This window comes from Melozone crissalis, unplaced genomic scaffold, assembly GCF_028551555.1.
Source record: "Melozone crissalis strain CALT ecotype California unplaced genomic scaffold, PUWL_Pcris_2 ptg000035l_1, whole genome shotgun sequence".
Lineage (NCBI taxonomy): Eukaryota > Metazoa > Chordata > Aves > Passeriformes > Passerellidae > Melozone > Melozone crissalis.
Window position 1 is genome coordinate 11,931,451 of NW_026535813.1, and position 26,917 is coordinate 11,958,367.

Below are 26,917 nucleotides of genomic sequence, written 5' to 3' on the forward strand. Positions count from 1 at the left end.
CACCAGGGAGAAGGTATACTCATGGGGGCTCTGGCTCTGCCAGGCCCAAGCCATGACACTGGTGCTGCTTCCCTTTTGGTGGAACTTCTCTGAGTCTTGCTTTTCTTTAATTCATGTACTTGTTGTGTTAAAGCAGTAGTAAATTTTCTATTTTATCTCTTCATGTTTTTTCTGCAATCACATAGGAAGAACTACAGCTCAGTTTGTGGGGTGTACTTTCTTTATCTGGAGAACTTCTGTATTGAATACTAAAACTTCTGATTTGTATTGCTGAGATTTGGAGAAAGCTTTTTTTAATCTCTTTTGAGTTTTTTGTGATTTTCTTCTATCTTATCTTCTAATTTTTGCAGACCTGTTTCTACTGCTGCGATTCTGGTATGTGTTGGACTATGTATAGCATTTGTATACGTTCAGAGCTTTTTCACTATATTAAGTACAGTCTCTTTACTGTCATCCTGCTTTATTATTGTTAAAGCAGAAGCGTATTTTTGTGGCTTAAGTCGTACAAGTTTCGCTACATTATGGATGTAAATGGTATTAAGTCTGAATTTATAGTGTGTACATCATCTGGGAAGACAATCTCTGCTACTACTATTTCTCTTAAGTGTTGAATTTTTTGTTTTATGGTCCTCTACTGAGTTTGTTGCATATAGAGATTGTCTGCACACAGGTATCTTTGTGCTACACTTTCTAGGATCTGTGCCTAGAGGTTGTGAGGGTTAGTCCCCCTCATAATTTTTTGGTTGATGACGGGATCATGTGACAAGGATCTTAAATGCTTTGCTTTACTACTGTCTAAAATTGTAGTTTTGCCTGCAGTATCTTAAAGACAGACTAACTAACTAATTATAGATTCATTAGGTCTTTGAGTGTAATCCTTTCTTAGGTCATGAATGTTGTTATTATATTTCTAGAGTCCCATACTGTTGTTATCATATTTCTAGAGTCCCATACCTCCTCGGTGGTTTCTTATGGCTGCAGATCTTCACAGCACGCACTCCTTCTTCTGCATGTTGTTCCTTCTTAGTCAGGGCTCCTTCAAGGCTCTCCCTGACTGGCCAACCCATCCCCTTTTATCCCAGTTATCTTCACTAGCCACAGCTGCAGCCCAATGAAGGACAACTGGGACCTACTGGGGCAAGGCCTATATACAGATATTCAAGTACAATACATCTATTTTAGTAGGACTCAAAGGCCACCTCTACTATATTTCCTCCTTTTCTTTTACTTACAGGAACAGGTTTTATATAGACATATTTACATATCCTGCTTAGAGTTAACAAATATACAGAGATATTCAAGTACAATACATCTATTTTAGTAGGACTCAAAGGCCACCTCTACTATGCATGAAGGTCTTTTAGGGAATTGGACTTAATAGTGGTTTCTGTATCAGTTGCTTTCACTTTGGCTTTTGTATCAGTAATTGGTGTTGACGGTCTTTCTCCTGGATTATTATTGTTGGTTATTGGCTGATTGGTTTTGTTTGTGTGCTTCTTTCCTGCGGTGACTGCTAGTGGTTTAGGGTTATTGTCTGGTTTAGTTACAACTTGAGTAGTTGAGGTGTTGGCTGTAGTTTGAGTGATTTGGGTAGCTGCTGATTTATCTCCTTGCCCTCTTGCTTCTATTTGCTGCTTTACAGTATTTAGCAGTGTGCGATAAGCATAGGCCAGGACTTAGCTTATTGTAATGAGCTTTTTTTCTTTAGAGTTATTATGGCACTTCTCTTTCAGGTATTTCCCTACTTCAGCTGGGTTCTGAATTATGTTCACGTGGAAAATCCCAGTTTACAGGGTTAGAAAATTATTTTAGGGTTTGGTTCATATTTTCCCATTCTCCACATTACTCAGGATTTTCCACGCCTGGGTCTACTTCTGGGTTAGGGGTCTCATTAGCTCTTCTGGTTATTTCAGCTCTCATTCTAGAGAAGTTGTAGACTATATAAAGAAAGCTTATTAGATTAAATACTAGAAAGATGGTTTCTTTAACATTTAGGGGAAACTGAACTTTCTTAAAAAGTGACATAATAGATTCAAAGAAGAAGAAGGAAAGGCTGGAAAGCCTCATCTTTTGCTCTTCTTCTTACAAACTGGATGCAATTACTAATAAATCCCCAAAACATACTATTGGAACTGGGACGCAGGGTAGGATGAAGAAACTATAAACTATACATATCTTGAACAGACTCTAGTATTTTTGTAAATGCCTTATAAATCGTTATCACTAAGCCCAGCACAACAGTTACTTTAATCCGTGCCCCCTTACTGTAAAAACTACGTGTTAGGGACCATAATCTTAGTGGCTAGAAAGGTATTGAAACCTCAGAAAAGCCTAGAGACTAGAACTATATGAAGGCTTCTACCCCAAGAGACATTATGAATTTAAGCAACATGGCTACTGACTGCTTTAACCCTCTACAGAGCAAGCACAACTAGCATGTAATTAATAAAGGGGTTTTTTACTTTCTCAGCCCCACATTAGATTAGCAGTCTGGAGCATCTCTCTTATGAGGAGATACTGCAGGAGCTGGGCCTGGTTAGTCTGGAGAAAACTGAGAGGGGATCTTATTAATGCATATAAATATCTCAAAGGCAGGTGCCAAGAGGATGGTGCCAGATTGTTCAGTGGTGTCCAGCTACAGGACAAGAAGCAATGGCCATAAACTAAAGCACAAGGAGTTCCACCTCAACATGAGGAAGAACCTCTTTCCATTGAGGGTGGCAGAGCACCAGAACAGGCTGCCCAGGGAGGGCATGGAGTGTCCCTCTCTGGAGACTGTTGGAGAATTTTGTTCAGACATGGCTTATAGAGTTTTGTTCAGACATGCCATAATCATATACAGCTGAGTGAAAAGTAAAAGGCAGCTGTAAGCAGCAAAATTCTCAGGCCCGTTCCTGTAAACAGCAAAGTTCTCAGGCTTGTTTTTTAATAACAAGTAAATACCTTGTCCTTGGATAGTTATGGGAAAGCAGGATGACAAACATGGAGACCTTGAGAACAGTTAATAACAGGATGAGAAAAACAAGTTTTGGTCTCAATAACAAACCACAGGTATTGAAAACAAAAGGAGGGGTTGGTGTGTAATCTGTAGCCAATGATGAGCTCGGGTTTTGCAATATGTATGAACTTAATTAACATGGTTATAAAAATGTGCATTTTGGATCAATAAATCGGAGTTCGATGCTGATCAACAAGGATGTGGTCGTCTCCCTTCGCTTCGTAAGGAGACATTCAAAACCCGCCCAGATGTGTTCCTGTATAACCTGCTCTAGGTCACCCTGCCTTGGCAGGTTTGGACTAGATGACCTCCAGAGGTCCCTTCTAAACCTAACAATTCTGTGATTGTAGTATAAATATAGTTGTTGAAGTTTTTATTTTTTTAGTAATTTTTTTAGCTTTTTGATTTTAAAAAAGTATTGAATATACACATTATGCTATTTCCTATATCAATTAAAGTTCAAAACAGCTGAATATACCAATATATAGCTTCTGTCTCAGAGCTCTCTGAGCAGAGAATATCTCATTTATGTTTAATTGTCTAGTAGCTGCTTGCCCTAAGCCTGCCTTGTAATGACTTTGAAATCTGTGCTCTGAGAATCCAGAGTTTGGAAAGACACATTTAAATATACAAATCTAGTCTTGAAAATCCTATCATTGAAGTTTCTAGATATTTGGACCCTGGCCCCTCGCAGTCTTACAAGGACAAAAGTAAAAGACTAGAGGCGCTCTTTCCTCTCGGTACGATCGTCCCACTTTGTTGTGGAACCACTCCAGGGAGGTCCAAGGGAGGCAAAAAGAGGTCAGAGGTCTCTTCCCCAGAGATTTTAAGCCCAGGGGAAGGGGGGCGGAGGAGAGGGGCCACAGCCAATGGGATACAAGTGAGGAGAGGACAAGGGGAGGAGTAGACCAGGGAGAAACCACCACCACTGGGGCTTAGGGGAGAGGGGAAGACCATGTGTAACAAGAGGGGAATCCCATGAGGATACAAACCCACTATTCAGTGCAAAATACAAAACCCAGTGCAAAACAACAACTAAATGAACTATTTAGTGCAATACAATACCGATATTCCTTCTTAAACTTTACTTTTCTGCTTTTTCACAAGGTAAAAATATTTGTGTAACAGTATATATTAATTAAATGTTCTGGTCACTATTTGAGATATATGGTTATTACAGCGACCTGATGAAGGTCTTCAGGGGTGAGAGAAGTGGACGAGAATCTTGTTTGATTATCAGAAGGCTGGATTTATTGATATATGATATATAATACATTATAACTATACTAAAAAGAATAAGGAGAGAAGTTGCAGAGGCTGCTAAGCTAAGAATAGCATAGAAAAGAATGAATAACAAAGTTCTGTGTCCAGCAGAAAGCAAGGACAAACTCTCCTGTAAGTGGTCAGCAAATCCAAATACTCACAGAAGCCCAATCACCGCTGCACCTGTTACATTCCACACCAGCCGATAACAATTGTTTACATTCTTCTTCTGGGGCCTCAGCTTCCCAGAAGATGAACAAATCCCAAAGAAAGGATTTCTATGAAAAAATGTCTGCGACATCTGGTTTAAACTTATTTCTTCCCTGATGACAGTTATTCTTGTATATTACATATAGGGTTAAATTACAGCATCATCATAAACATTAAGGGTGCATGATTCATAGGGAAAAGAGGACTGATATATGCTTGCTTGTGGAGCTATAAATTAACATTCAATGTTAACTTTTAAAAAGTTCTTCCAACCATCTTGTTAATGTTCTGTGCATATAAAAACCATCTAGGAAACCACAATATTTTTCTTTGAAAGTCTCTAAGTAAACACACCTTTGGATTAGTGTGTTACTCATATAATTTTTAAAAATCCATGAGAGATACATGTGGACAAGTAGAAGCTTGTCTTGAACAGAGGGTGTTCCCAAGCAACTGACCCCAGACCCACTGAAAGAGACAGCAAGGGGCAGAGCCTGCACCAGGCAGCACAGGAGATTTAAGCAGGCAAAAATAATCAGTCCAGCTGACTGCAACAAACAAGCATATATATTTCTAGTAGGCAGGCACACAGCAGCAGCAGCATGATAGCCACCTGGCAAAAAGCAGTGTCCTCTGCTTTTCCTGAGCTTCTAGCATCTGGGAAAACCAATGGAGCCATACAGACAGAGCTCCTATTCAAGGATGCAACTACCCAGGTTTCTGGCTGTGGGATGTCTGAAGGGATATTCCTACAGATGGAAAGTGATTGCAAGCAAGACTGTGGGAGCTGTGACCAGATTGATTAACTGCTCTGCTTGGTGGCTGAGGTTCAGGAGGAGGTGAGCAGCAGACTGAGGAGTATTTGAGAGTCTAAGAGGGAGATTGACGCTGCATCAATGGAGCTGTACTCTGCCATCTATGATGTATAGAAGCCAACTCAACATGGCCACTATGGAGGCAGGTCCAGGATCTGCTTTCTGCCAGAGGGAAGGCAGTATCACAAGGGATAAGAAATGGTAGAAGAAAGTTGCAGCATGGAGCAGTAAGAGAAAGTAACCTCCTTACCCTCTAAGTTACTCTCTCACATACCCTTATAGAACAGGTACAAACCCATGGGTACAGTAAATGAAGCTCATAATGAGAAAGAGGAGGAACCTGTGACCTGTGCAAGCAGTTTTGTCAAGGTCAGAGAGCCCAAGCCCTCGCAACAAAACCTGCATTAAGACCGTGTCGTGGTTTGAGAGGAAGTGAGTTTTTTGGGATGCTGTGGTCAAACCAATAGGTGCTCAGATTTGAATATTGGCACCTGGTGTGGCCACTGGGGACATGGATACGCCTCTGAGAACATGGGGGTTAAAAGCAGAGAACTCCCAGGAAAATCTCTCTTGGGTTCTGGTGAGTGAAGAGTTCAGACCTCTTCCCCTGCCCAGCTGCTGTGGCTGGGCAGGGGAGGGGAAGCCATGCGGCCAGGTGAGGTAGGCCTGGGCCCTGAGGATGGAAGGGTGGAGGAGCACCAAGAGATATCGGGCAGCCTCCCCCTCCCTGCTCTCCAGGAGAGAGAGAGAGAGAGAGCGCCAGCCTGTGCCTGTGCCACCTTGAAATTTGATAGCACAGCCGGCAAGAAGGAGAAGGGGGGGGTGCAGCGAGAAGGTGCCCGGCAGGGCCTGAGATTTTTAACCCTTTTCTTGGATGATGGAAACCTTACAAATGCTGATCCTCCTGCAGTTGAATGAGAAGAGAGATAGGGATGAATAGCAGGAAATGGGCAAGCGTGATGAAAGTCCGTGCAAGTGAAAGATGTCCGAGAGAAGTTGAGAAGAATTCTAGGTGGCAGGAGATGATGGAGTGGCCTTTGGCTGGACTTTTCTTGTATAGCCATGGACAGAACCATGTTTCCTGTGACACAGAGACTGCATCCAGGGGGAGGCAATGGCTCAGAGCCAATAGAGTTCAGTGTTGAGACCCCTCGGCCCCAGGGGGTGAAATTTGGGGGGGACAGGTGTCCCGAAAGTGAGAGACTGTGCTCTTTTTGGAACTGGACAAAGGACCCTTAAAAGGAAAACCCTAGAATCATCTCTGGTCCCTGTGCAGTGGTGAGAGCACTGGACATGGAAGGAAGAGGTCACAATGGCAAATGTTCTCTGGGTGGTGCCATGAGTGACATGGGAACACAAGAGGTTTCAGCTGTGTTTCCAGGGGAAGCCTATGGCACAAGAAGGACTCCTCTCCTCTTGATGAACTGAGAATTGATTATCTGAAGGGTGGTGATGGACTGAGAGTTGGTGATCTGAGGGGTGGCAACTGAATTGAGAGTCCAAGGTTTTGTCTTACTGTGATGCATTCAGAACTTGGTTGGGGGGAAGAGGAATGTTTGGAAGTTTTTCATCCTGAGTTTTGTGTGTTTCTTTTATATATTGTAGGTTAATAAAGTTTTTTCCCTTCTATTCCTAAGCTGGAGCCTGCTTTGCTTATTCCTGGTCCCATCTCACAGTAGACACCAGGGAGAAGGTATTTTCATGGGGGCACTGGCATTGTGCCAGCGTCAAACCATGACAGACCAGCACTAAGAAGAAACAACATCGAGTTATGGTCATTGATTCCCTCCTGTGTGGAGCAGAAGCACCTGTTCTCAGACCAGACCCTCTTTCCAGAGAAGCTTGCTGCCTCTCTGGGCCTGAATTCGGAATGTTGCCACAAGATTGAAGAGCCTAATTCAACCTTTAGACTATTATCCATTCCTGCTTTTTCAACAATGTACAAAGTGTCACCAAAAAAAAAAAAAGTAAGGTCAATCAAAAGAAACTTTAAAGCCCAGGGAAGAATCCTAAAAAAGTTCAGGAGCACAGGTAGTGTTTTCCTCAATCCTTCCAGTAATGGAAGGAGACTTTGGAAGAATCAGGCAAGCCCAGGATATCAATACCTGGCTCCAGGACTGGTGCCTGTACCAAACTTTGGGATTTTAAACCACTGAAGACAATGTATGCTGGGGCCTGATGGGATCCACCTGTCCTGGATGGGACAAATGGGTCTGTGGGCTTAAGCTGATGGGACTAATCAGGAGAACTTTAAACTAGAATCAATGTGGGAAGGTGTTCTGGTTTGAAAGCAAAACCAGTTGATAGCGTTCAGGAACACATAATCACGGAATGATTATATGCAGGTGCTTTTATTGAAGAGCTCTGGGTGTCAGGGGTACAGACCCAAATCTGACTCCGACATGGGTTCAGGGTTAACATGTTTTTAGACCCTTATCATTATATAACTACATATTAATTATTAAACTTATATTCTTCTATTGTATACACTGCTTTCATCCAGGCATGGATTTTTGTAATTTCCATCAAACCCCCAACATCGTTTCTCATTATTCTTGTTACGATTAAACAATAATTATATCCAATTACCAAACAATCATTGCATCTATCAATCATATCATTTATCATAGTCATTAAATGATTATACAGGTGCAGCCTAACATTTTCCTGGGCCTACCAGGCCTATCCTTCCTTTCTAACTCCCCTGATCATTCCATGATTTTAGAAACATTTTATCCTTATACTATCATTTCCCCCCCTTTGCAAGGATTTTCACTTCACTTCACTTCACTTCACTTCACTTCACTTCACTATAATAAGTGTAAATGCTTTCACTTGATGCAGTCCTTTGGCTTCTGAGTTTATACTTGATGTTCATCTTCAAATCTGGGATTGTTATAAATGTTGTCATGGATGCTGTCACGAACTGGAGGACCTGAATATGATGGATGTGGATTCTTGTCCCGTGTAAGTGCCTTCATTATTTTTTGGTTTCAGGACGTCTTTTACTGTATTTCTCCTTTTAGATTGCTGTAAACTAACCAAATTACTAAGAACATGATCAGTAAGATTATCAAACTCTCAATGATGGACTTAATCCATGAACTCACATTCCATCCTAACCCTTTGAAGATTTTGTCTAACCAGCTTGTAGTCAAGTTCTTTTGTTCTTCTTGTGCCTCATGCTCTATTCGTTTCAACTGATTGATATCATATTCTACATCTGCAGTTACATTTGGGATGTGGCTGCAGTAATGATCAGTTTGTCCTTTTAAAAATCCACACACTCCATGCTCTTTCAGGAGTAACAAACCTAAGGCAAATCAATTTTGTAAAGTAATTTTTGTGGTGGCTTGTAATTGCACATTTAGGTCTTTAAATCCTTCCCAGGTTACTCTTGCCAGTCTATCTACCTGACCCGTAAGTCTGTACAACATTTCTCTATTCTGGTAGTTTGCTATAGGACTGAACGAAGACTCTAGGGCCCACCCAGTTTTCACTCCACTAGAGGCTTCTTGCCAAGTGTCATCTGAATTTTCATTGTCTAGAACTTCTCATCTTGCTCTTATCTGCAGAAGTTCATGTTTTCCATTGAATGGGGACTTTTTCCAAATTGGACCTAAAGTAGGGAGGCCCAAAGAAATTTCTTTTACTTTCCCATCTACAGGCAGATGTGTTGTCCAGGTACCATCACTTGTTGCCCATACTAATTGTCCTGGACTTCGGATTGTACTTTTACTACATCCCACTAGTATTTTATAATTCACTTTCCCTTGTTTGTGTTTGATCCCTCTGCAGGCACAACCAGTTTGCAAGGCTAGTGCCAGTGCTGCCATTTGTTTTATCTCTATGTTATCAGAAGTGCAATCATAAGTTTTATTACATGCCCACAGTTGGTGGGGCCAACTTTGTCTGCCTTCATTCAACTACTAGTGGCAGTGTTCATTACTGCTGGATCTGTTTCATTCTCAGAGCCTTCCCATTTAATACACCAAGGGGTGTTTGCCATGTATTGGAATCTTTGAAGTATACTCATGGACCACGCACTGTCCCAGGGCTCCATTTGACCTTTCCAATCTTTTTCCTCACACTTCCACACCAGAGTGGTCTCTGTGATATTTTCTCTAATCTTTTTATAGTGTGGCAAGAAACATCCCCAATTTGCAATGTCTTGATCTTTAACCCACCACTCTATGATTTTTCCTACCTTGCCATGACTTCAAATACAGTCCCATTTCCTCAGAGGCCTCATCCACTCGCCTGTTACTTTCCAGGTTTCTCTGACTACTTGCCTTGACTCTGGTACCTGTTTACATGCAATTTTGTTCTTTTGTATTTCAGGTAAATTAGACGTTATGATTCCCCAACTTATTGGGTCTCCCACTGCCTTTGGTATTGGCATACAGGCAGTTACTCTGCTGGTGTTTTGCATTTTGGCGAAGTCTTTGACTAATCCAGTCATTGCATTCTCAGCCCGAATTGCATTAAAAACCTTTATCACCTGTGTTTCTGCCTGTACCTCCCTCTTCATTCTAGAATGAAGAGTGGTTAGTTGATCTTTTTGCATTCCACATCCCAAAGATATTAATAACCATAAAGTGAGCATTGGCACAACTACTGATAATATTTGAAACAGTTAAATACATCTTATCTGCAGCTTTGTTGGTCCTACAGTTTGTGCAGTCCACTGTCCAGGACAGACTTTCTTCACTCGGGTGTAGTGTATCCAGGAGTCTACTCCAGCCACTTTGGCTGCTGTGAAAGTGGTCAACAGTACCTGATAGGTCCACTCCACCTCTCTTTTAATGGTTCTTTGTTCCAAGTCTTAATGTACACTTCATCTCCTGGGTATATGTTGTGAACTGGATTCTCGAGAGTCAGCGGCCTATTCCAGACAAGGACGCTCCGAAACTGAGCTAAAGTTTTCCCGAGAGACAGAACATAATTATATACTTCTTGCTTTTCCATGACATGTACATTTGGGTTAAGTTCAGGAGATTAATATGGTTTCCCATACAATATCTCATAAGGGCTTACTGTCATTCCATTCCTAGTTTTTATCGGGATACTCAACAGTGCTATTGGTAAAGCTTGGGGCCACTGCAGTTTGGCTTCTTGGCATATTTTACTGATTTACCTCTTTAATGTCTGATTCATCCTCTCTACCTGTCTACTTGACTGGGGTCTCCATGGTGTGTGGAGGTCCCAAGTTATTCCCAGCAACCTAATTACTTCTCTTACTACTGTGGCTATAAAATGAGGGCCCCTATCTGATGATATCTCTAGGGGAACCCTGAACCTGGGAATGATCTCTTGTAGTAACCACTTAACTGTTTCCTTGCTTTGTTTGTGCAACAGGGAAGGGCTTCTGGCTATCCAGAAAATGTGTCAACCCCCACTAACAGATATTTGTATCCTCAAGTTCTTGGCAATTCTACAAAATGCACACATTTTCCATTACAAAGGAGGTTCTCTCCTTCCTTGGCAGACACCTGTCCTTCAAATCAGGACAGTGGAGAAGAGTAACAAGAAGGGATTCTAAAAGTGCATAGGTCAGAAAAAAAAGACCAAGGAGAATGTACACACCACCCCCCACCCCCAGTAAATGAGAAGGGAGAACTGGTTGCAATTGATACTTCTTCACCTCAGTCTTCACTGGCAGTCAGTTTTCTCCTGTCTCTCAAGTCCCTGAACCTCTAGGTGGGGGTTGGAGTAGCAAAGGCCCTCCCACTGTAACCAAAGAGCAGGTTTGAGACCACTTGATGAAGCTAAATAGCCACAAGTTCATGGGGCCTGATGAGATGCATTGCAGGGTCATGAGGGAAATAGCGGATGTTCTTGCCAAGCCACTCTCCATCACTTTTGAAAAGTCATGGCAGTCAGGCAAAGTCCCTGGTGACTGGAAGAAGGGAACCATCACTCCTATTTTTAAAGAGGGGAGAAAAGAAGATCCAGGGAACTGCAGACCTGTGAACCTCACATCTGGGTGTGCCTGGAAAGATCATGGAACAGGAAGTAATGTTAAGGCACATGCAAGGCAAGGAGGGGATCCAAGACAGTCAGCATGGCTTCACTAAGGGCAAACCGTACCTGACCAATCTGGTGACCTTCTATGATGGAGTGACTGCAATGGTTGACAAGGGAAGACCAAGCAATGTCATCTACCTAGAATTCTGTAAGGCCTTTGACACGGTCCTACATGACATCCTCATCTCCCAATTGTAGAGACAGGAATTTGAAGGGAGAACTACTTGGTGGATAGGGAATTGGCTGGCTGGATGCAGCCAGAGAGTTGTGGTCAATGGCTCTATGCCCAGGTGGAGGCTGGTGACAAGTAGTGTCCCTCAGGGCTCTGTCTTGGGACGAGGGCTCTTTGATATCTTCATCAATGACACAGACAGTGAGATCGAGCGCACCCTCAGCAAGTTTGCAATGACACAAAGCTGAGTGGTGCAGTTGACACAACAGAAGGATGGGATGCCATCCAGGGAGACCTGGACATGAGCCAACAGTGTGCACTCATAGCCCAGAAGGCCAACAACATCCTGTGCTGCATCAAGAGAGGTGTGGCCAGCAGGTCGAGGGAGGGGATTCTCCCTCTCTACTCTGCCCTCGTGAGACCCCACCTGGAGTACTGTGTCCAGGTCTGGGGTCCTCAACACAAGAAAGACGTGGACCTGTTAGAGTGGGTCCAGAGGAGGCCACGAAGATGATCTGAAGGCTGGAGCACCTCTCCTATGAAGACAGGCTGAAAGTGCTGGGATTGTTCAGTATGAAGAAGAGAAGGCTCAGGGGAGACCTCATTGAGGCCTTCTAGTACTTGAAGGGGGCTTCTAAAAAAGAGAGTGCAACTTTTTACATGGATAGATAGTGATAGGACAAGGGGGAACAGTTTTAAACTGACAGAAGGCAGGTTTAGATTAGATGTTAGGAAGAAATTCTTTACTCAGAGGGTGGTGAGGCACTGGAATAGGTTGCCCAGAGAGGCTGTGGATGCCCCATCCCTGGAAGTGTTCAAGGCCAGGTTGGATGGGGTCTTGAGTAATCTGATCTAGTGACTGACATCCCTGTCCATGGCAGGGGTGTTGGAACTAGATGATCTTTAAGTCCCTTCCTGTGGAATCCTCTGAATCCTTCCCCCTCAGGGAAATCCCCGGAGCCTTGCCTTGGAAGAATTTACTATAGAGTTTTCCCCACCTAGGCGGACAGAAAAGACTTCCCCATGGAGTCTTGCACAACACCATGAATCACTCCAGTTCCTTTTCCCATATGTTCCAAATTCTAGTAGTTTCTCCTTTCCCTGTTTTCTCATTGGTTGTGGTATCCCTGGTGGCTGGCCCCATCTTCCCTGTAGGCCAATGGCCTTTGCCCTGCCCTTTGTACCGCCCCTGTGCCCTCCCATACTTAACCTTGTGGAGACCACATGGTCTTGTCTTTTGTCTCTGGTTTCCCTTTGGTGTGCTGCAATAAACCTTTGCTGGAACTGACCGTACAAAAGGCCCTTCTGCCTCTCTTTGCTGAGCTAGCCGTGTGTCATAGTTTGACATGGGAGGAATTTAGGGAAGGGATGCAAAAGCTTTGTGTGCAACTGACAGTCTGTTGAACCACTGAGAAGCTGAACGCACCTCTGTGAAAAACACATGTTAAAAGACGAAAGAAACCCGTGAACTTCCTTTTTCTTTCGCAGCCAGCAAGAAGGTAACATGCCCTGGGCCCGCTGGACCCCATCCTGGGCCGGGCCAGGTAGGCTCTGCCACGGGAGGCCAGGGGGTCAGGGGAGCTCCGAGCCCCGTCCTGGCTGGGCCGGGGCCCCAGTCCGGCTGGCCGCGACTGTTAAGATCTTGCAGTCAGGTCCCCTTCCCCCAGTGCGGCTGAGAGGAGAGGCAGCCCTGCAGCCGTGCAGAGTGGCCCTGAGGCTGGAATTGAATGCAGAGAAAACCAAACACCAACCATGAAGCCGATCCTGACACAGCCACAGCTCCCGCCACAAGTTACCCGGTGGGTCAGGTGACCATTTGAAGGGCCCAAGCAACATGTTAACTCTTTCAGTGCTTCAATCCGCCCTCAAGTGAGAGAAAGAAACAATATGCAAACATGTGAAAGAACAACATAAGGACATCATAGTCAGTGAGAAAGAAATTAAGTTGCAGATGGGAGGGATGAGGAGATACCTTGATTTTGGAGCTGAAATCCTCTTGTAAGCTATGGAGAAAAGACTCTTTTTCCCTATAACGCATGAAACTATGGAGAGATGAAGAGTTCAAATTGATATTGTGCAAAGGCCTCCATGCTAAAGTAAGCAGATGTTAAAGTAGCTGTGATCCCATGAGAAGTCTGAACAGAGAAAGAGAGTAGTCCTGTGCCCCCAGGAAAAGAAGATCTCTGTTCCCAAGGATGAAGATGATTTTAGAGATAGATAATAAAAACTTTTGGCTTTGAACAACTCATCTTTAAAGCAATACCCCATAAGTTGACATGGCCCATCAACAAGCTGTGGGAAGGCTTGTAGAAAATGGGAGGGACTTCATGATAACAGGGTTCCCTGGGCAGCTGTTATCGGTAAGGAAATTGCGAACCACGAGAGAACTGAGAGAACTGGTTTTTTCACTCTTGTGGAGAAGTCTCCATAACATTAACAATTGGAGTATTGCATCCAGTTCTGGGCCCCTCACTTTAGGAGGGACGTTGAGTTGCTTGAGCGTGTCCAGAGGAGGGCAATGAGGCTGGTAAGGGGCTTGGAGCACAAGCCATATGAAGAACGACTGAGGGAGCTGGGGTTGTTTAGCCTGGAGAAAAGGAGACTAAGGGGCGACCTCATCACTCTCTACAACTTCCTGAAGGGTGGCTGTGGTGAGTTGGGGGTCGGTCTCTTTCTCCGGGCAACAACAGATAGAACAAGAGGACACAGTCTCAAGCTGCGTCAAGGGAGATGCAAGTTAGAATTAAGAAGGAAGTATTTTACAGAAAGAGTGGTCAGATACTGGAATCATCTACCCAGTGAGGTGGTGGAGTCATCATCCCTCGAGGAGTTCAAAAAAAGACTGGATGTGGCACTTGCTGCCATGATCTAGTTGAATAGTTAGAACATGGGTTGGACTTGATGATCTTATAGGTCTCTTCCAGCCTTGAATTTCTGTGATTCTGTGATTCTGTGAACAAAAAGGACTGCTCTCCCTAAGTGAACTGAAGAAAGACTATTTTAGAGGTAGTAAACTGACTAGAAATTTTAGGTTTTGTTTCTTTACATTGTCAGTGAGAAAGAAAAGGTTGTGGGGAGAGGAGAAGTGTTCTGAAGGATTTGTTTTAATTCTTACTACTTTTTTTCTTTTCGTTACTGTTAATAAAATTTTCTTTATACCCTTTTAAAGTTTTGAGCCTGCTTTACCTTTCTCCTAATCCTATCTTCCTATCTCACAACAAGAAGTGAGTACATAGGTGATTGAACAACACTGAAACCCATCACACTCATCAGGCAATTGGTTGAGAAATCTCAAAATTAGTGAAATCTCAGATTTTAACAAACCAAAACCACTACATGAAATTAAGAGTTTCTGCCTGGTTTTGAACTGAAACCGCCACACCATGGTGAGTGTGGTGTGTGGACTTGACTGCTTTGCCTCAATGCCTATCCAAGCGGCTTTTCCACAGGAGATGCTTATTGGGGAATAAGTATAGGTAGCAGTATCCACCATCTAAACCCCACGCTGCTGCACCTTCCAACCCAAACCATTCTGGGATTCTGTGGTAATCTGTGCTTGAAACCTTGTTCAGATTCTGGGTTGTGACGGGGCAATGAACCAAATAGACTGATGTCAGGGATAGCTTGGAGATCTAGTGAAATTAATGTGCAATTGTATAATTCTGTCAGAATACTTGCCAGGATCTTTGGGGGGGTGGGCAGGGGGGCTGCAGAAGTGGCTTCTGTGACAAGACAGCAGAAGCTGCCCCCATGTCAGACAGAGCCAATTCCAGCTGGCTCCAAGACAGACCTGACACTGGCCAAAGCTGAGCCAATCAGCAGTGCTGGTGGTGCCTCTGTGATAAAATATTTAAGAAAGGGTAAAAAGCACTGTGCAGCAGCTGTGAGGGAAGAGTGAGAAAAATGCAAGAGGAACAACCCTGCAAACACCAAGGTCAGTGAAGAAGCAGGGAGATGAGTCACTCCAGGCTCTGGAGCAGATGTTCCCCTGCAGCCTGTAGTGGACCACATCAGAGCAGCCCTGCAGCCTGTGGAGGGCAGGAATTGCAGCCTGTGGAGAAATAGCCTAAGTAGGACCAGGTTTTTCTAGCAGGATGGGTTTTTCTGGCCAATGGGTGACCCATGCTAGAGCTGTCTGTTCCTGAAGGACTGTACTCTGTGGAAAAGGACCCATGTTGGAGCAGTTTTGTGAAGGACTGAATCCTGTGTGAGGGACACCCCCCCACCCACCCCCACCCCCCCCACTCTGGAGCAGGGGAAGAGTGTGAGGAAGAATTAGTGGCAGAGATGAAGTGTATGGAACTGACTGCAACCCCTTATTCCCCATCTGCCTGCACTTCTTGTGGGGGAAGGAGGTACAAGAATCATGAGTGAAATTGAGCCTGGGAAGGGTGGAGGGGGAATGTGTTTTTAGTTTTGTCTTTGTTCTTTGCTATCTTACACGATTTTTATTTGCAATAAATTAATTTTGCCCATGTAGGAGTCTATTTTGCCCCTGACAATAACCGGTAAGCAATCTCCGTGTCTTTATCTTGACCCATGAGCTTTTCCATCTTATTTCCTCCCCATGTTCTGTTGAGGAGGGGGAGAGTGAGAGCACTTGGGTGGGCACTTGGTGGCCAGCTACAGTCAACCTGCCACACCTGATCAATTATTTTAGTCCTTAGCAGCCTTGAAATGATGTGAAATACATACTAATGAGAGGTTACTGGAGGAGCTTTAGTCATGGCCTTGAATTTTGAGACTTGGACCAGTATAGGGACTCATGTGAGACTGCAGGAAATTAATAAGAAGCACTAGTGACTTTCAGCTTCGGCTGTGTTTGTGTTTATGAGCCTAGTTGTCTCGCTTCTTCTGTAAGTCAATGCACAATCTAGTATTTCTGAATGAGGAAGGTGAAATTGTGAATGGTAACAGTTGTATTGTTTTTCAGTTCCTAGAGTGATTCTGGGAAAAGATGCTTGCTAGACATAAACTTTAAAATGCTGAATGGGCACAAACATTGGTATGCTATCCCGGCAAAGGGCAGAAAGCATTGCAATAAGTCTGTTAAAGAACAGGGATATGCATATCTAGTACTCTATAGAAATTATACTTTTTGACAGAACAGCAAAGAAATTCAGAGCAGATTTCCCAGTTTTGGTGTTTCTGAAAAATAATTGCTGGCAGGGAGCCACAGACTCTGCATACTAAGCTGAGGATGCTTTATGATTTGTATTATGTGGAAGCATATGGTTTTCTCACTGTTCCTGCCATTTTCAAGGAGTTAACTAGACAAATAAGGTAGTACCACTTCCCAGGAGTATCATATTAAGAATTTATGTTACTTCTGTTTAAGTTCCCGTGGTGTAAGTTCATCTTGGGTGCTTATAAGGGTACAAGATCAAAACCCTCCAGCTACCTTTTGCAAAAATGTGAGCTGCTTACATGAAGTTAAGCTTTAAAATGCCAAGTTTGAGGTTTGGATAGATTGACTACATTTTAGCTTGAGTCTTTACTATTAGAAGATGATTCATTTAGCCAGGGATTAGCTCCCATATTGTTAAACACTGGTTCAGCTATGGCACCAATATCAGCATATGAAGTGCTGGTGTCACCGAGTCATTTTGAATTACAGTATTTAACATAGATTTGCTGTGAGAGCACAATGCATCTACAGTGATTTTACCTGTAATGCAAGCTCACCTATGGTAAAAACAAGGATGGGGAGAAAAATGATGGTTCAGACTTAGTTTTCTAACATTCAGAAAGAACCATGTTGTTTGCTAGTGTAAAAATCATGTAGTCTTTGTTTATTTTTTTGGAAGTTGAGTCATTGAACAGCTTTATAGTATTGGCATTTACACTTTGTGCAGAAGGAAAATGTTTATTTTGATTAATTAGTTAATGAAATTGCCAGTGATTACATGTATGCAACTGTATATATACAGAAGTTATTTAAATAATGAGCTACCCTGCTTGAAAAGAGCCATTCCTAAAATATCATCTTTTTCCAGATTTGTATTACGGTGGAGAAGCTTTCTCTGTAGAGCAGCCACAGTCCTTTACTTGTCCTTATTGTGGAAAGATGGGTTATACAGAAACATCTCTTCAGGAACATGTTGCTTCTGAACATGCAGAAACATCAACAGAGGTGGTAAGCCGCTTCAGCGTTGTTTTGAAATTACAGTGAAAGTATATGAAAATACCCAGAAAATAAGGTGTTTTTTTTCTTGAAGTACGTGGTAATTTGAATGCTGACCAGGAAGGTATGTAGCATACATACACGCTATGCTGGTGTTTTCCCTATAGACTCCTTGAGCTATTAACAGTGCCTACATCATCACCTTTACCTCTCTCTAGAATTTCTCACAACACTCCCTCATCAGTCTGTCAGTTTTGCAGCCGAGTCCCTGGGTCCTTGTTGTGCAGGCCACTAAATCCTGATGTTACAGAAAAGGTTAAACCTTTGTAAAAATAAAAACTTTTAAAAATATTGATATATTGATTTTCAGTATATTGGGGGTTTTTAATAAAGTGGCTCCTGCTGTTTCCCTCAACCCTTCCACTTGATTTTTTCTGATGATTTCAACAGTGGCCATTGATGCAGAGCAATTGCATACCATATAAATAGCCTACTGCAACAGTATTTTGCTTTTGTTTTTGTCAGTAAGCATTCTCCTCAAGTCTTCTCAAGTCTACATCTAGATGTTACTGTTGCTTGTGTCAGAAGGTCTGAAATTTTTCTGAAATGCAAGGTGACTTCTTTGCTATTGAAACAAAAAAATAATAAATAACTTGGATTTTGATACTCTTAGAAATAGTTTGTTCTCAACCCTCATTACAGTGTTGAGAAACTACATGCTTGCACTGCTTTTTGTTCAGACAACTTTCTTTTTAGGAAAGTTCGTAGCCTTGTTTTTAGATTTCCCTTTATGGTGCAGGTGTATGTTTTGTATTTATTTCTAACACCCATTTCACTAATTCAACAGTTATGTGTGTTATCAATCCTAAGTTAAATTCTTGACCAAGAAATTTGGGCATCTTTCCAGCAGTAGGGAATATATTCATATTTGTGTGTGAATACTGTTGATGCCTGAGGAATGTATGATTACAGAAGGACATTCAGGCAACTGTTGTCTAGTTATTTTTGTTGTAGATCCCTATAGATATGTGCATGCTTGAAGAAATTTTTTTTGAGAACTTATATGGGAGAAGGACAATCTCTCCCCTTAGCACCTGCTAAGGGCCTTATATCAAGGAGTAGTGGAAGAATTAAAGCTGGTGTAAGACCCCCCCCAAAAACTCTCTTGACAAGCCTCTTAAAAGGGCTTACGGTTTTTCATGTACTCTGAGTTAGATGCACAGGAGAAATACCATCAAGATATTCTCAAGAGGTCAAAACAACAACAACAACAAAAAACGTTACTGGCAACTTCACAAAATCAGGGAACTTTGGTAAAAGTTTAGAGCAGCATTCAATCAACATAAAGCATTTCACAAAGCATTAACTTCAGTCCATTCAACTTAGCAAACTCCAAGCCCATTTGATTTTAAGTTAGTCAAAACTCCAAGAAGAGGGAATTAGGAGAAAGAGAAAGAGAATAAATATAGAAAAGAACAAACATAGCTGACACTCCTGGTTCCAGCAGTGTTCAGCTGATAGAAATTCCAAGACGAGGTAGGGTCAAGATGTGTGCTCTCTCCTCATGCTTTGGTTTAAGTACCCTTTGGCTTTCCTGGGCCCTTCCCTCAGGTGAGACTTCTGGTCATCTGGCCACTCTGGGGCTAGATTGAGGCTCCAGGGATGAGATGTGGAGCATTGCCTCCAGTGTGCTAGTGATTGGCAGCCATTGTGGGGCTGGGATACAGGCCCAGGGAGAGTGGGGTGTGCGGGACAGTGCATCGCCTCACCAAAGGCAAGGCCCGACCTGTTCCTTCCCCCTCACACACGCACCCAAAATGTTTTGAGCCAGCAATGTCCTCCAGTCTCACAACTGGTCAGCTTGTTCTGAGACTCAAGTGTCTTGGTCTTCCCTAAAATCATATGAATTACTGGTCTATATATTTTTCATTTTTAGATTTAAAACTGGAGTAATTATTATTTCTCCATCAAGTGATTAAGGATAATGGTCAGAAATGCAGGACATATTCAGATGGATGATAGTTACTGTTGATATTGGGTTTCAAAAGCAGCATTCAGGCAGAGGGTTTTTTTTAGGGTTGCAGGTCTGAAAATTGTAAGAAATGCAATCAGATATCACCTTTGAATCAAGTTTCAGAATGAAGACATCACTTTTCTGCTACTCAGTCACATTTAGCAGATTCATTTTGTATTTAGTAAGGCAGCAACTAGACTGAAGTGAAAGGTCCAAAGTGGGGTGGGTCAACCTTGGCTGGCTGCCAGATGCCCATCAAGTTCTTCTCTCTCACCTCCCTCCCCAGCAACAGGATGGGTAGAAAATATGGCAAAATGATAATTGGTCAGGATAAAGAGGGGCATTACTCAGCTCCTCAACATTTCCTGCAGCTTTCTTCAGAGCACATCCACCTGATCTGATGTGAGATCCTTCAAGGGCTGAAGGGGGACAACCTGTGTCACCATGGTCTTCTCCACTGGCTGCAGGGGAATCTCTACTGCCTATAGCACCTCTTCCCCCTCCTTCTCTACTGACCTTGGTGTCTGGAGGGTTATTTTTCTCATATTTCCTCACTCCTCTTTCACAGCTGCTGCTGTGCAGTTTTTTTTACTTTCTTAAATATATTATTACAGAGATGCTACCACCATCACTGGTTGGCTCAGCTTTAGCCAGGGACAAGTCTGCCTTTGAGCTGATTGGAACTGGCTCTGTTGGCCATGGGGACAGCTCCTGTTGTCTTCTCAAGCCAAAAAGTCTTTAATGTGTACAGTAAAAAAGGGAGCATGGCACAGATCAGATAAAGTAATAGTGAGAACAGATAAGTTAATATTATGGTCAGCAGTGGTTAAACAGCTATAATAATTCTATGTTTCCTCTAATATGCTCTGGTCAAATCTGTCATTATCTCAAACCCTTTGAGTCCTAGGTTGCATGCCAAAAATACTGGTCATGGTTTAATCCCAGCTGGCAACCGGCATACACAGCTACTTGCTCACTTCTCCCCTGCCCCTAGGGGGATGGGATGGCAGAGGGTGGAGAGAATAAGGAGGGTAAAAGTGCAAAAACCTGTGGGTTGAGATAATAGGGAAATCAAAATCTGCCTATGCAAGCAAAGCAAAATAAGGAATTAATTCATTCCTTCCCATTGGCAGGCAGATGTTTAGCCATCTCCAAGAATGCAGGGCTCCATCACATGTAATGATTTCTTGGGAAGACAAACACTGTAACTCTGAACCATCCTCCTTTCTTCCCTGTGTTTTTTATTGCTAAGCATGATGGCATATGGTATGGAATATCCCTTTGGTAAGTTTGGATCAGCTGTCTCAGCTGTGTCCCCTCCCAACTACTTGTACATCCCCAGTCTACCTGCTGTTGGAGCAGTGTGAGAGACAAAAGGTCTTGATGTTTGAGAATTGTTCAGCAATAGCTAAAACATTGATGTATTATCAACACTCCTTTGGTCACAAAGCCAAAGCATAGCAATATATAGGCTGCTATGAAGAAATTTACCTCTATCCCATCCAAAACCAGTATACCTGCATACATAGGGAGGTGATGGTAATAAGGGAACATATCCAGAAACTGTCAAGTGTGATGTTTGGAGGCTAACTAGCTAAAGGCTTTTTAATAATATCGTGGATTTCATTCCAAGTAATATGGTGATCTGTTAATTTTAAGGGATGTTAAGAGCATGGCTGCCTTATCCAGCTCAGGACTCCCTTCTGCTCAGCTGCTGAAGCCCAGCCTGGGGACATAGGGCCCATGTTCAGACTGAGGGATGCAGCTGCCACTTTCCTGTTTGCAGGTTCAGCCACTACTCAAGACAAGCACATATTTTGGAGACCTGTACACTCACAGAGGACACTGACACATGGCCCATCACACAGATGACCACAAACACAGTGCTGCCTTCAATAGCACCTACACGTAGGACTTGCATAAAACATAAGTATAGGCTGCCAAGTTCCCTCCTTCCTCTTCATCTGGTAGAGATAAAAGGTTGCTGCTAGTGAAGGTACATGGTGCTCTCTAGATTCACAAGCACACATATGTTCACTGTGATCCCTTGAGTCCTGGCATGGCCCTCTTTGTCCAGTACCCCTGCCTGGATTCCAGGCACTCTTACCTGCTTCACAGGTCTCCTATTTGCCAGCTAGTCCAGCTTGATGCTCACTTGCAAACACTTATGCACTCATCTCACAAACGCTCCACATTGACAAGTCCCCCTGGGCATACTAGCACAGGCTCTTGCCTGCTTAATACTCCTGCCTAGACTTGAGATTCTTCTCTACTCATTTGCTAGGTCCAGATTGAAGTTTCCTAGCCAATACACATGCACACCAGGTTTGGGGAAGATGCAGGCAACCACTCCCTTTTCCCCAGCAGCTGACACCAGGCACCACATGGGCTGTGACTGGTTGTCCTGCTTCAGCTACCTGTGCTGGACCCCTCACTCATGCTGATTTCTCCTGTTAGCTGTGTTTTGGGACACATACTGTTCCTGCCCTGTTGTATTCTTGTTGCAGTCATATTTCTCAGGTCCCACACACTGCACCAAGCTGTTCTTCTCTGCTGTGTAGCTCTTCATGTGTCTTCTCAGGGGCTCCTCCTGGGCTCTTGACCCACCCCTATTTATTCCAGTTACCCTCAGGAGCCACAGCTGCTGCCCAACTAAGGACTTTGCAGCTGTAGCTCGTTTGGAGTAACTAGGACCCACACATAGATCTTAACAGGGACTCTCTGCATAACAATACATACATATATTCAGGCCCCCACATTACATATATTCAGACCCCCACATTTCCCCCCTTTTCTTTTAACAATTATACAATTACAATATACATACAGTCCCAGCTCTCAGGCTGCCACAGCTCTCGGCTGTCTTTAAACACATACAAGTCCCTAGATGTTCCAAGGCTCTTTTCCTTAAAGGCCATATTCTTACAGCTTTCTGCTGTTACAGCTCTTTAATTCAAAGGCCATATGATATTCTAAAGTCCCAGCTCTCTGGCTACCACAGCTCTCGGCTGTCCTCTTATTCTAAAGTCCCAGCTCTTTGGCTGATATTCTAAAGTCCCAGCTCTCAGGCTGCCACAGCTCTCAGCTGTCCTCTTATTCTAACATATACATATATTCAGGCCTCCACAACTAGGACCCACACATAGATCTTACAATACAAGGCCTCCACATTTCCCCCCTTTTCTTTTAACAATTATACAATTACACAATTACAATATACATACAGTCCCAGCTCTCAGGCTGATATTCCAAAGTCCCAGCTCTCTGGCTGCCACAGCTCTCAGCTGTCTTTTCTTCTATAGTCCCAGCTCTCAGGCTGCCACAGCTCTCAGCTGTCCTTAAACACACATACATATATTCAGGCCTCCACAACTAGGACCCACACATAGATCTTACAATACAAGGCCTCCACACTGCCCCAGTGGCTGGAGGCAGAGACCATGACTCACTCTGGTAGCTGATCTTAAGACTCCACTCAGTCCAGTAGCCAACACCACAGGCCAGGGGTGCCTGCACCTCTGGTCTGACTGGAGTAATTGGCACCAAATACACTTATGACAGCTCCCCCAGTTGCAGGCACTCCAAGTACAAAGTTTGTAGTACCCACCCTAGGTCTAAACAGGTATGGCCCCTCCAGCTACTGATACTTGTTCCAGTAGCTGACACCACAGGCCACGGAGACACCTACAGCCCTAGTCTGACTCCAGTATCTGGCACCAATTTTTTCTTCATACATACACAAGTCTCACCAGTAGCTGGCACTTAGTCCTCGCAGCATACATACACATGGGATAGACCAGTGACATTATGCAGAGATTGTTAAAATTTAATAAGAAGATATAGGAAGACAGGGCCGACTATGGTGATCAGGCTCAATCAGATAAACATACTGACCACCTCTGTTTTACATGTGATCAGTCCACTTTATACACATTTGTGTCTACCCTCCCCTTTGTTCCTCCTGGCTCTCCCTTCCCCCTGCATTTCTCTTATAGGTTCGTATGGTTCTAATGATTCTCTCACCCCTCCCAGTCTGGAGTCTCCCTGCTAATTTACAGCCTTATCAGTTGCAAAGTCCAGGTTGATATCCTTGCAAGAGTAGTTCAAACCTAGCATATACTGTATCAAAGTTTCTCCTTTCTGGCTTATTAACATGTGATCTGTCAAGCTTGAAGTCTGGCCTGCAAAACTGTTGCAAAGGACTTTTAAGGAATGCTTCTCTCAGATGGTTGCAGTCATTAGGAGGAAAAATCAAAATAGTAAATGAAGATTGTTATGGTAGTAAGTGTCCCTAGACTTTTCTTAAATGTGAGTTTAAGAGAAAAACAAAACCATAATGCTATCTCACAAAATACTTGGTAGGAATAAGGAGTTTCTCTGCCAAATTTCTACTTGTGTTATTGCGGTGGGTGGTCTCAGTTGGGATACTTTAATGAATATTCACATCTGGTTTCATTCTCCTTCCTACACTTCACTGATGAGATGAATGAGAAGTTCGTGAGGAGTCAAAGGGCAGTAAATGAACTTGATAATGTCATATGTAGGTACATTCAAGCAGTAATCCTGTGCAACTAGACCTACTGTCTGTTTTGGAATTGACACATAAAGAAAATATTGAAAGCTGAAACATTGTAGATAGGATTTGAAAATTTTACTTTTTGGTTTCCATGGTATTATTAAAAGCATAATTACAAGGAAAAGTGAGACTTAAAAAGATTCTACAATTAACAGCTGTGTTTGAACACATTTACTGTTTTAAATTGTTGCTGTTTACGTGTAGGATTAGAATGTGATATTTAAAGTATAAGAATCCATGTCAAGTGATCAACTCTAAATTGTGTTTTGTGATTTGTGTAAATTTGGCTGTGTTTGGTTTTTTTTTCTCACTTTGTTGTTTCAGATCTGTCCAATATGTGCAGCATTACCTGGAGGGGATCCTAATCATGTCACAGATGACTTTGCAGCTCATCTTACACTGGAACACAGAGCTCCTAGAGATTTAATATCCTTTCTTAAGTTGAGGGAAAAAGGATAGACTGTTCCTTATGATAGCTGTAACTACTTGTTCTGACTTATGTAGTCAAGTGGCTCCATCAGTGTAGCTTTTTTTTAGAATTGGTGTTTAGTTATAGGGGAACTATACATCTGAATTTTTTATGTGTGTATATATATATATATATATATATAATCTCCATCAGACTGTGAATAGGCTTTAGGTGTTGCTTGACAATGTGGGTGTGTGTTTTTGTTTTATTTCTGATAGCGAAAGCTTTTAAAGATCTTTCTGATGCCCAGCTGCTTCTTTCTGCAATTTTTACCCTTCTTGGCCATTAGTTCTGATGCCATTTTGTGTCTGGGAAAGCAGCAATCCAGATGCAGTAGTGTTTTATAGATAATTACAAGACTGAAAGCAGATTTCACTAAAAGCATATGTGTTAGAGAATACGTTGAACTTTGAAATTGAGGGATCTTAAATGTTTGATTAGTTTTATTACTATATTTCAATAGGGTAGTTGCAGCCTCTTATTTTTGACTTTTTAAAAAATATAACTAGAAGACCTATCAGGAGACTTCCATGGGATTAGGGCTATCTTTGTTAACTGCAAATTGCAGTGCTATAACTACTGTCAATGACTGAAGAGCTCAAACTGTCAGTTTCTTCACACTCCTATTACTAGCTGCATAAGAGCTAAAGAAATCAGAATAATCTTTTCAGTTACTGAGTAAAGCCACAGTGTCAGTCATCACAAAACTGATGGGGAGAGTCTATATAAATAATTATAGGAAATGCATGTAAAAGTTTCCATATAACATTACTTTAGCAATCAGTGTTGCCAAGTTCACAAAAATTGAGAGTTTCTGGACTAGTTGTTCCATGTTGGGTGCTATTTCACATCTTCTGACAGCTAAGACTAAAAAAAAAGAAATAGGGGAGAGATTTCCCCCTGCCCAGTTGCTATCAGCTTAGGAAAGGATAGGTATAGTCTTCTGTGCAGCAGTTAGGAGGGTATTTAAAGCCATTTTAAATGGCTGCACGTATTTCTTGTGAAGAATTCTGTGCAGATGTTGCAAGATACTACCTTTATCCCTGGAGACTCTGGACAGCTCTTTAAATTCCAATTTCTTTCCTAAACAATTTTCAACTGTTTTACTGTTTAAAACATGGCTTTAGTCTTGACCTTGTAAATGGTTCTAGCTTGGTTGTTTTCAGTATATGTTTGCAATGAGTTAAGAGTTCCAAATGCTTTTTTTAACCCCAGCATAGTTGGGTGAGACATCAGTATACTCTTGACTAGTATATTCAAATAATGTTATTTTTCTTGAAAACACTTTGAAAGGTACAGTTAGCGAGCTACTATGATACTTTTTGAAATGAGGCCAAGGCTGGAATTTTTCAAAGTATTTATATTAAGGATGTTCTAGTTATCTTATTTTCCAAGTTTACTTTTTAAAAAGAACAGAATTGGGGCATTTCTCTGTCAGATGTAGCTATGGAAAGCTTCCCAAACTGCCTGAGAGAAGCCGTCAATCAGTAAAATATTAGTGACTATGTTCTGTCACTACTAGTATCCAGTATCAACAGATTCAGAGGAGGAACAAACCAATCTGTGCTAGACAACTATATTTTGTCCCAAAGGACATTTTCTCCCCCTCCTAAATCCTGCAAGTGAAATGTTTTATGCTCTATAGTATAATAGATTTAAAAGAGTCAATTCTTCCTGAAAGTATTTATTATAGTAATTGGATATTCTTACTTGCCAAAAGAAATCTTAATTTTTCAGTCTTAAATTTTTCAATTCAGTGATATTGTGAGGAAATGAATTCTACACCATAATTGTGCATTGTGGAATAAGACATTGGACACCAGTCTGCTGCAGATAATAGATTTTATACAAGTGATAAACATGCTTTTTTTGAAAATAAGAAAATTGGAGATAAGGTGAGCTAAAGCTACTGTTTTTGAAATTGGAAAAATATTATATGTATAAGTACATTATTTCCTAGCTTAGTAGTTAATTGCACTACTGCTTCTTAAGGTAAAAGGAAGCTTTACCTAGACTGTCTTGGGAGAACACATTTGTGTGGTAAGAATAGCAATAAAATTTTGTAGATAATTTTCAGTACTTAAATACCTTTCCCAATTTTGATGTTAAAATCCTTGTCTATTGAGCAATATGTTCTGCTGAATACGCATCATCAGTTGTAGCATTACCTAGTAAAAACTTTAATCCAAAAGGCATAAAATCCATCCTGAGATTTTTTTAAACATGATAAAAAGCCTGGGAAAGATGAA

At 42.3% G+C, this 26,917-nt stretch overlaps 1 protein-coding gene across 1 annotated transcript in view; it reads left to right on the top strand.

Annotated features, from left to right (window-relative positions):
• Positions 1–26,917, top strand: part of LOC128941416 (E3 ubiquitin-protein ligase KCMF1-like) — a 138,634-nt gene that overhangs the window by 104,229 nt on the left and 7,488 nt on the right. Inside the window, exons 3-4 of the mRNA XM_054283170.1 lie at positions 17,482–17,621; positions 24,524–24,625. Coding sequence (XP_054139145.1) covers positions 17,482–17,621; positions 24,524–24,625 — 242 coding nt within the window. The remainder of the gene's footprint in view (positions 1–17,481; positions 17,622–24,523; positions 24,626–26,917) is intronic.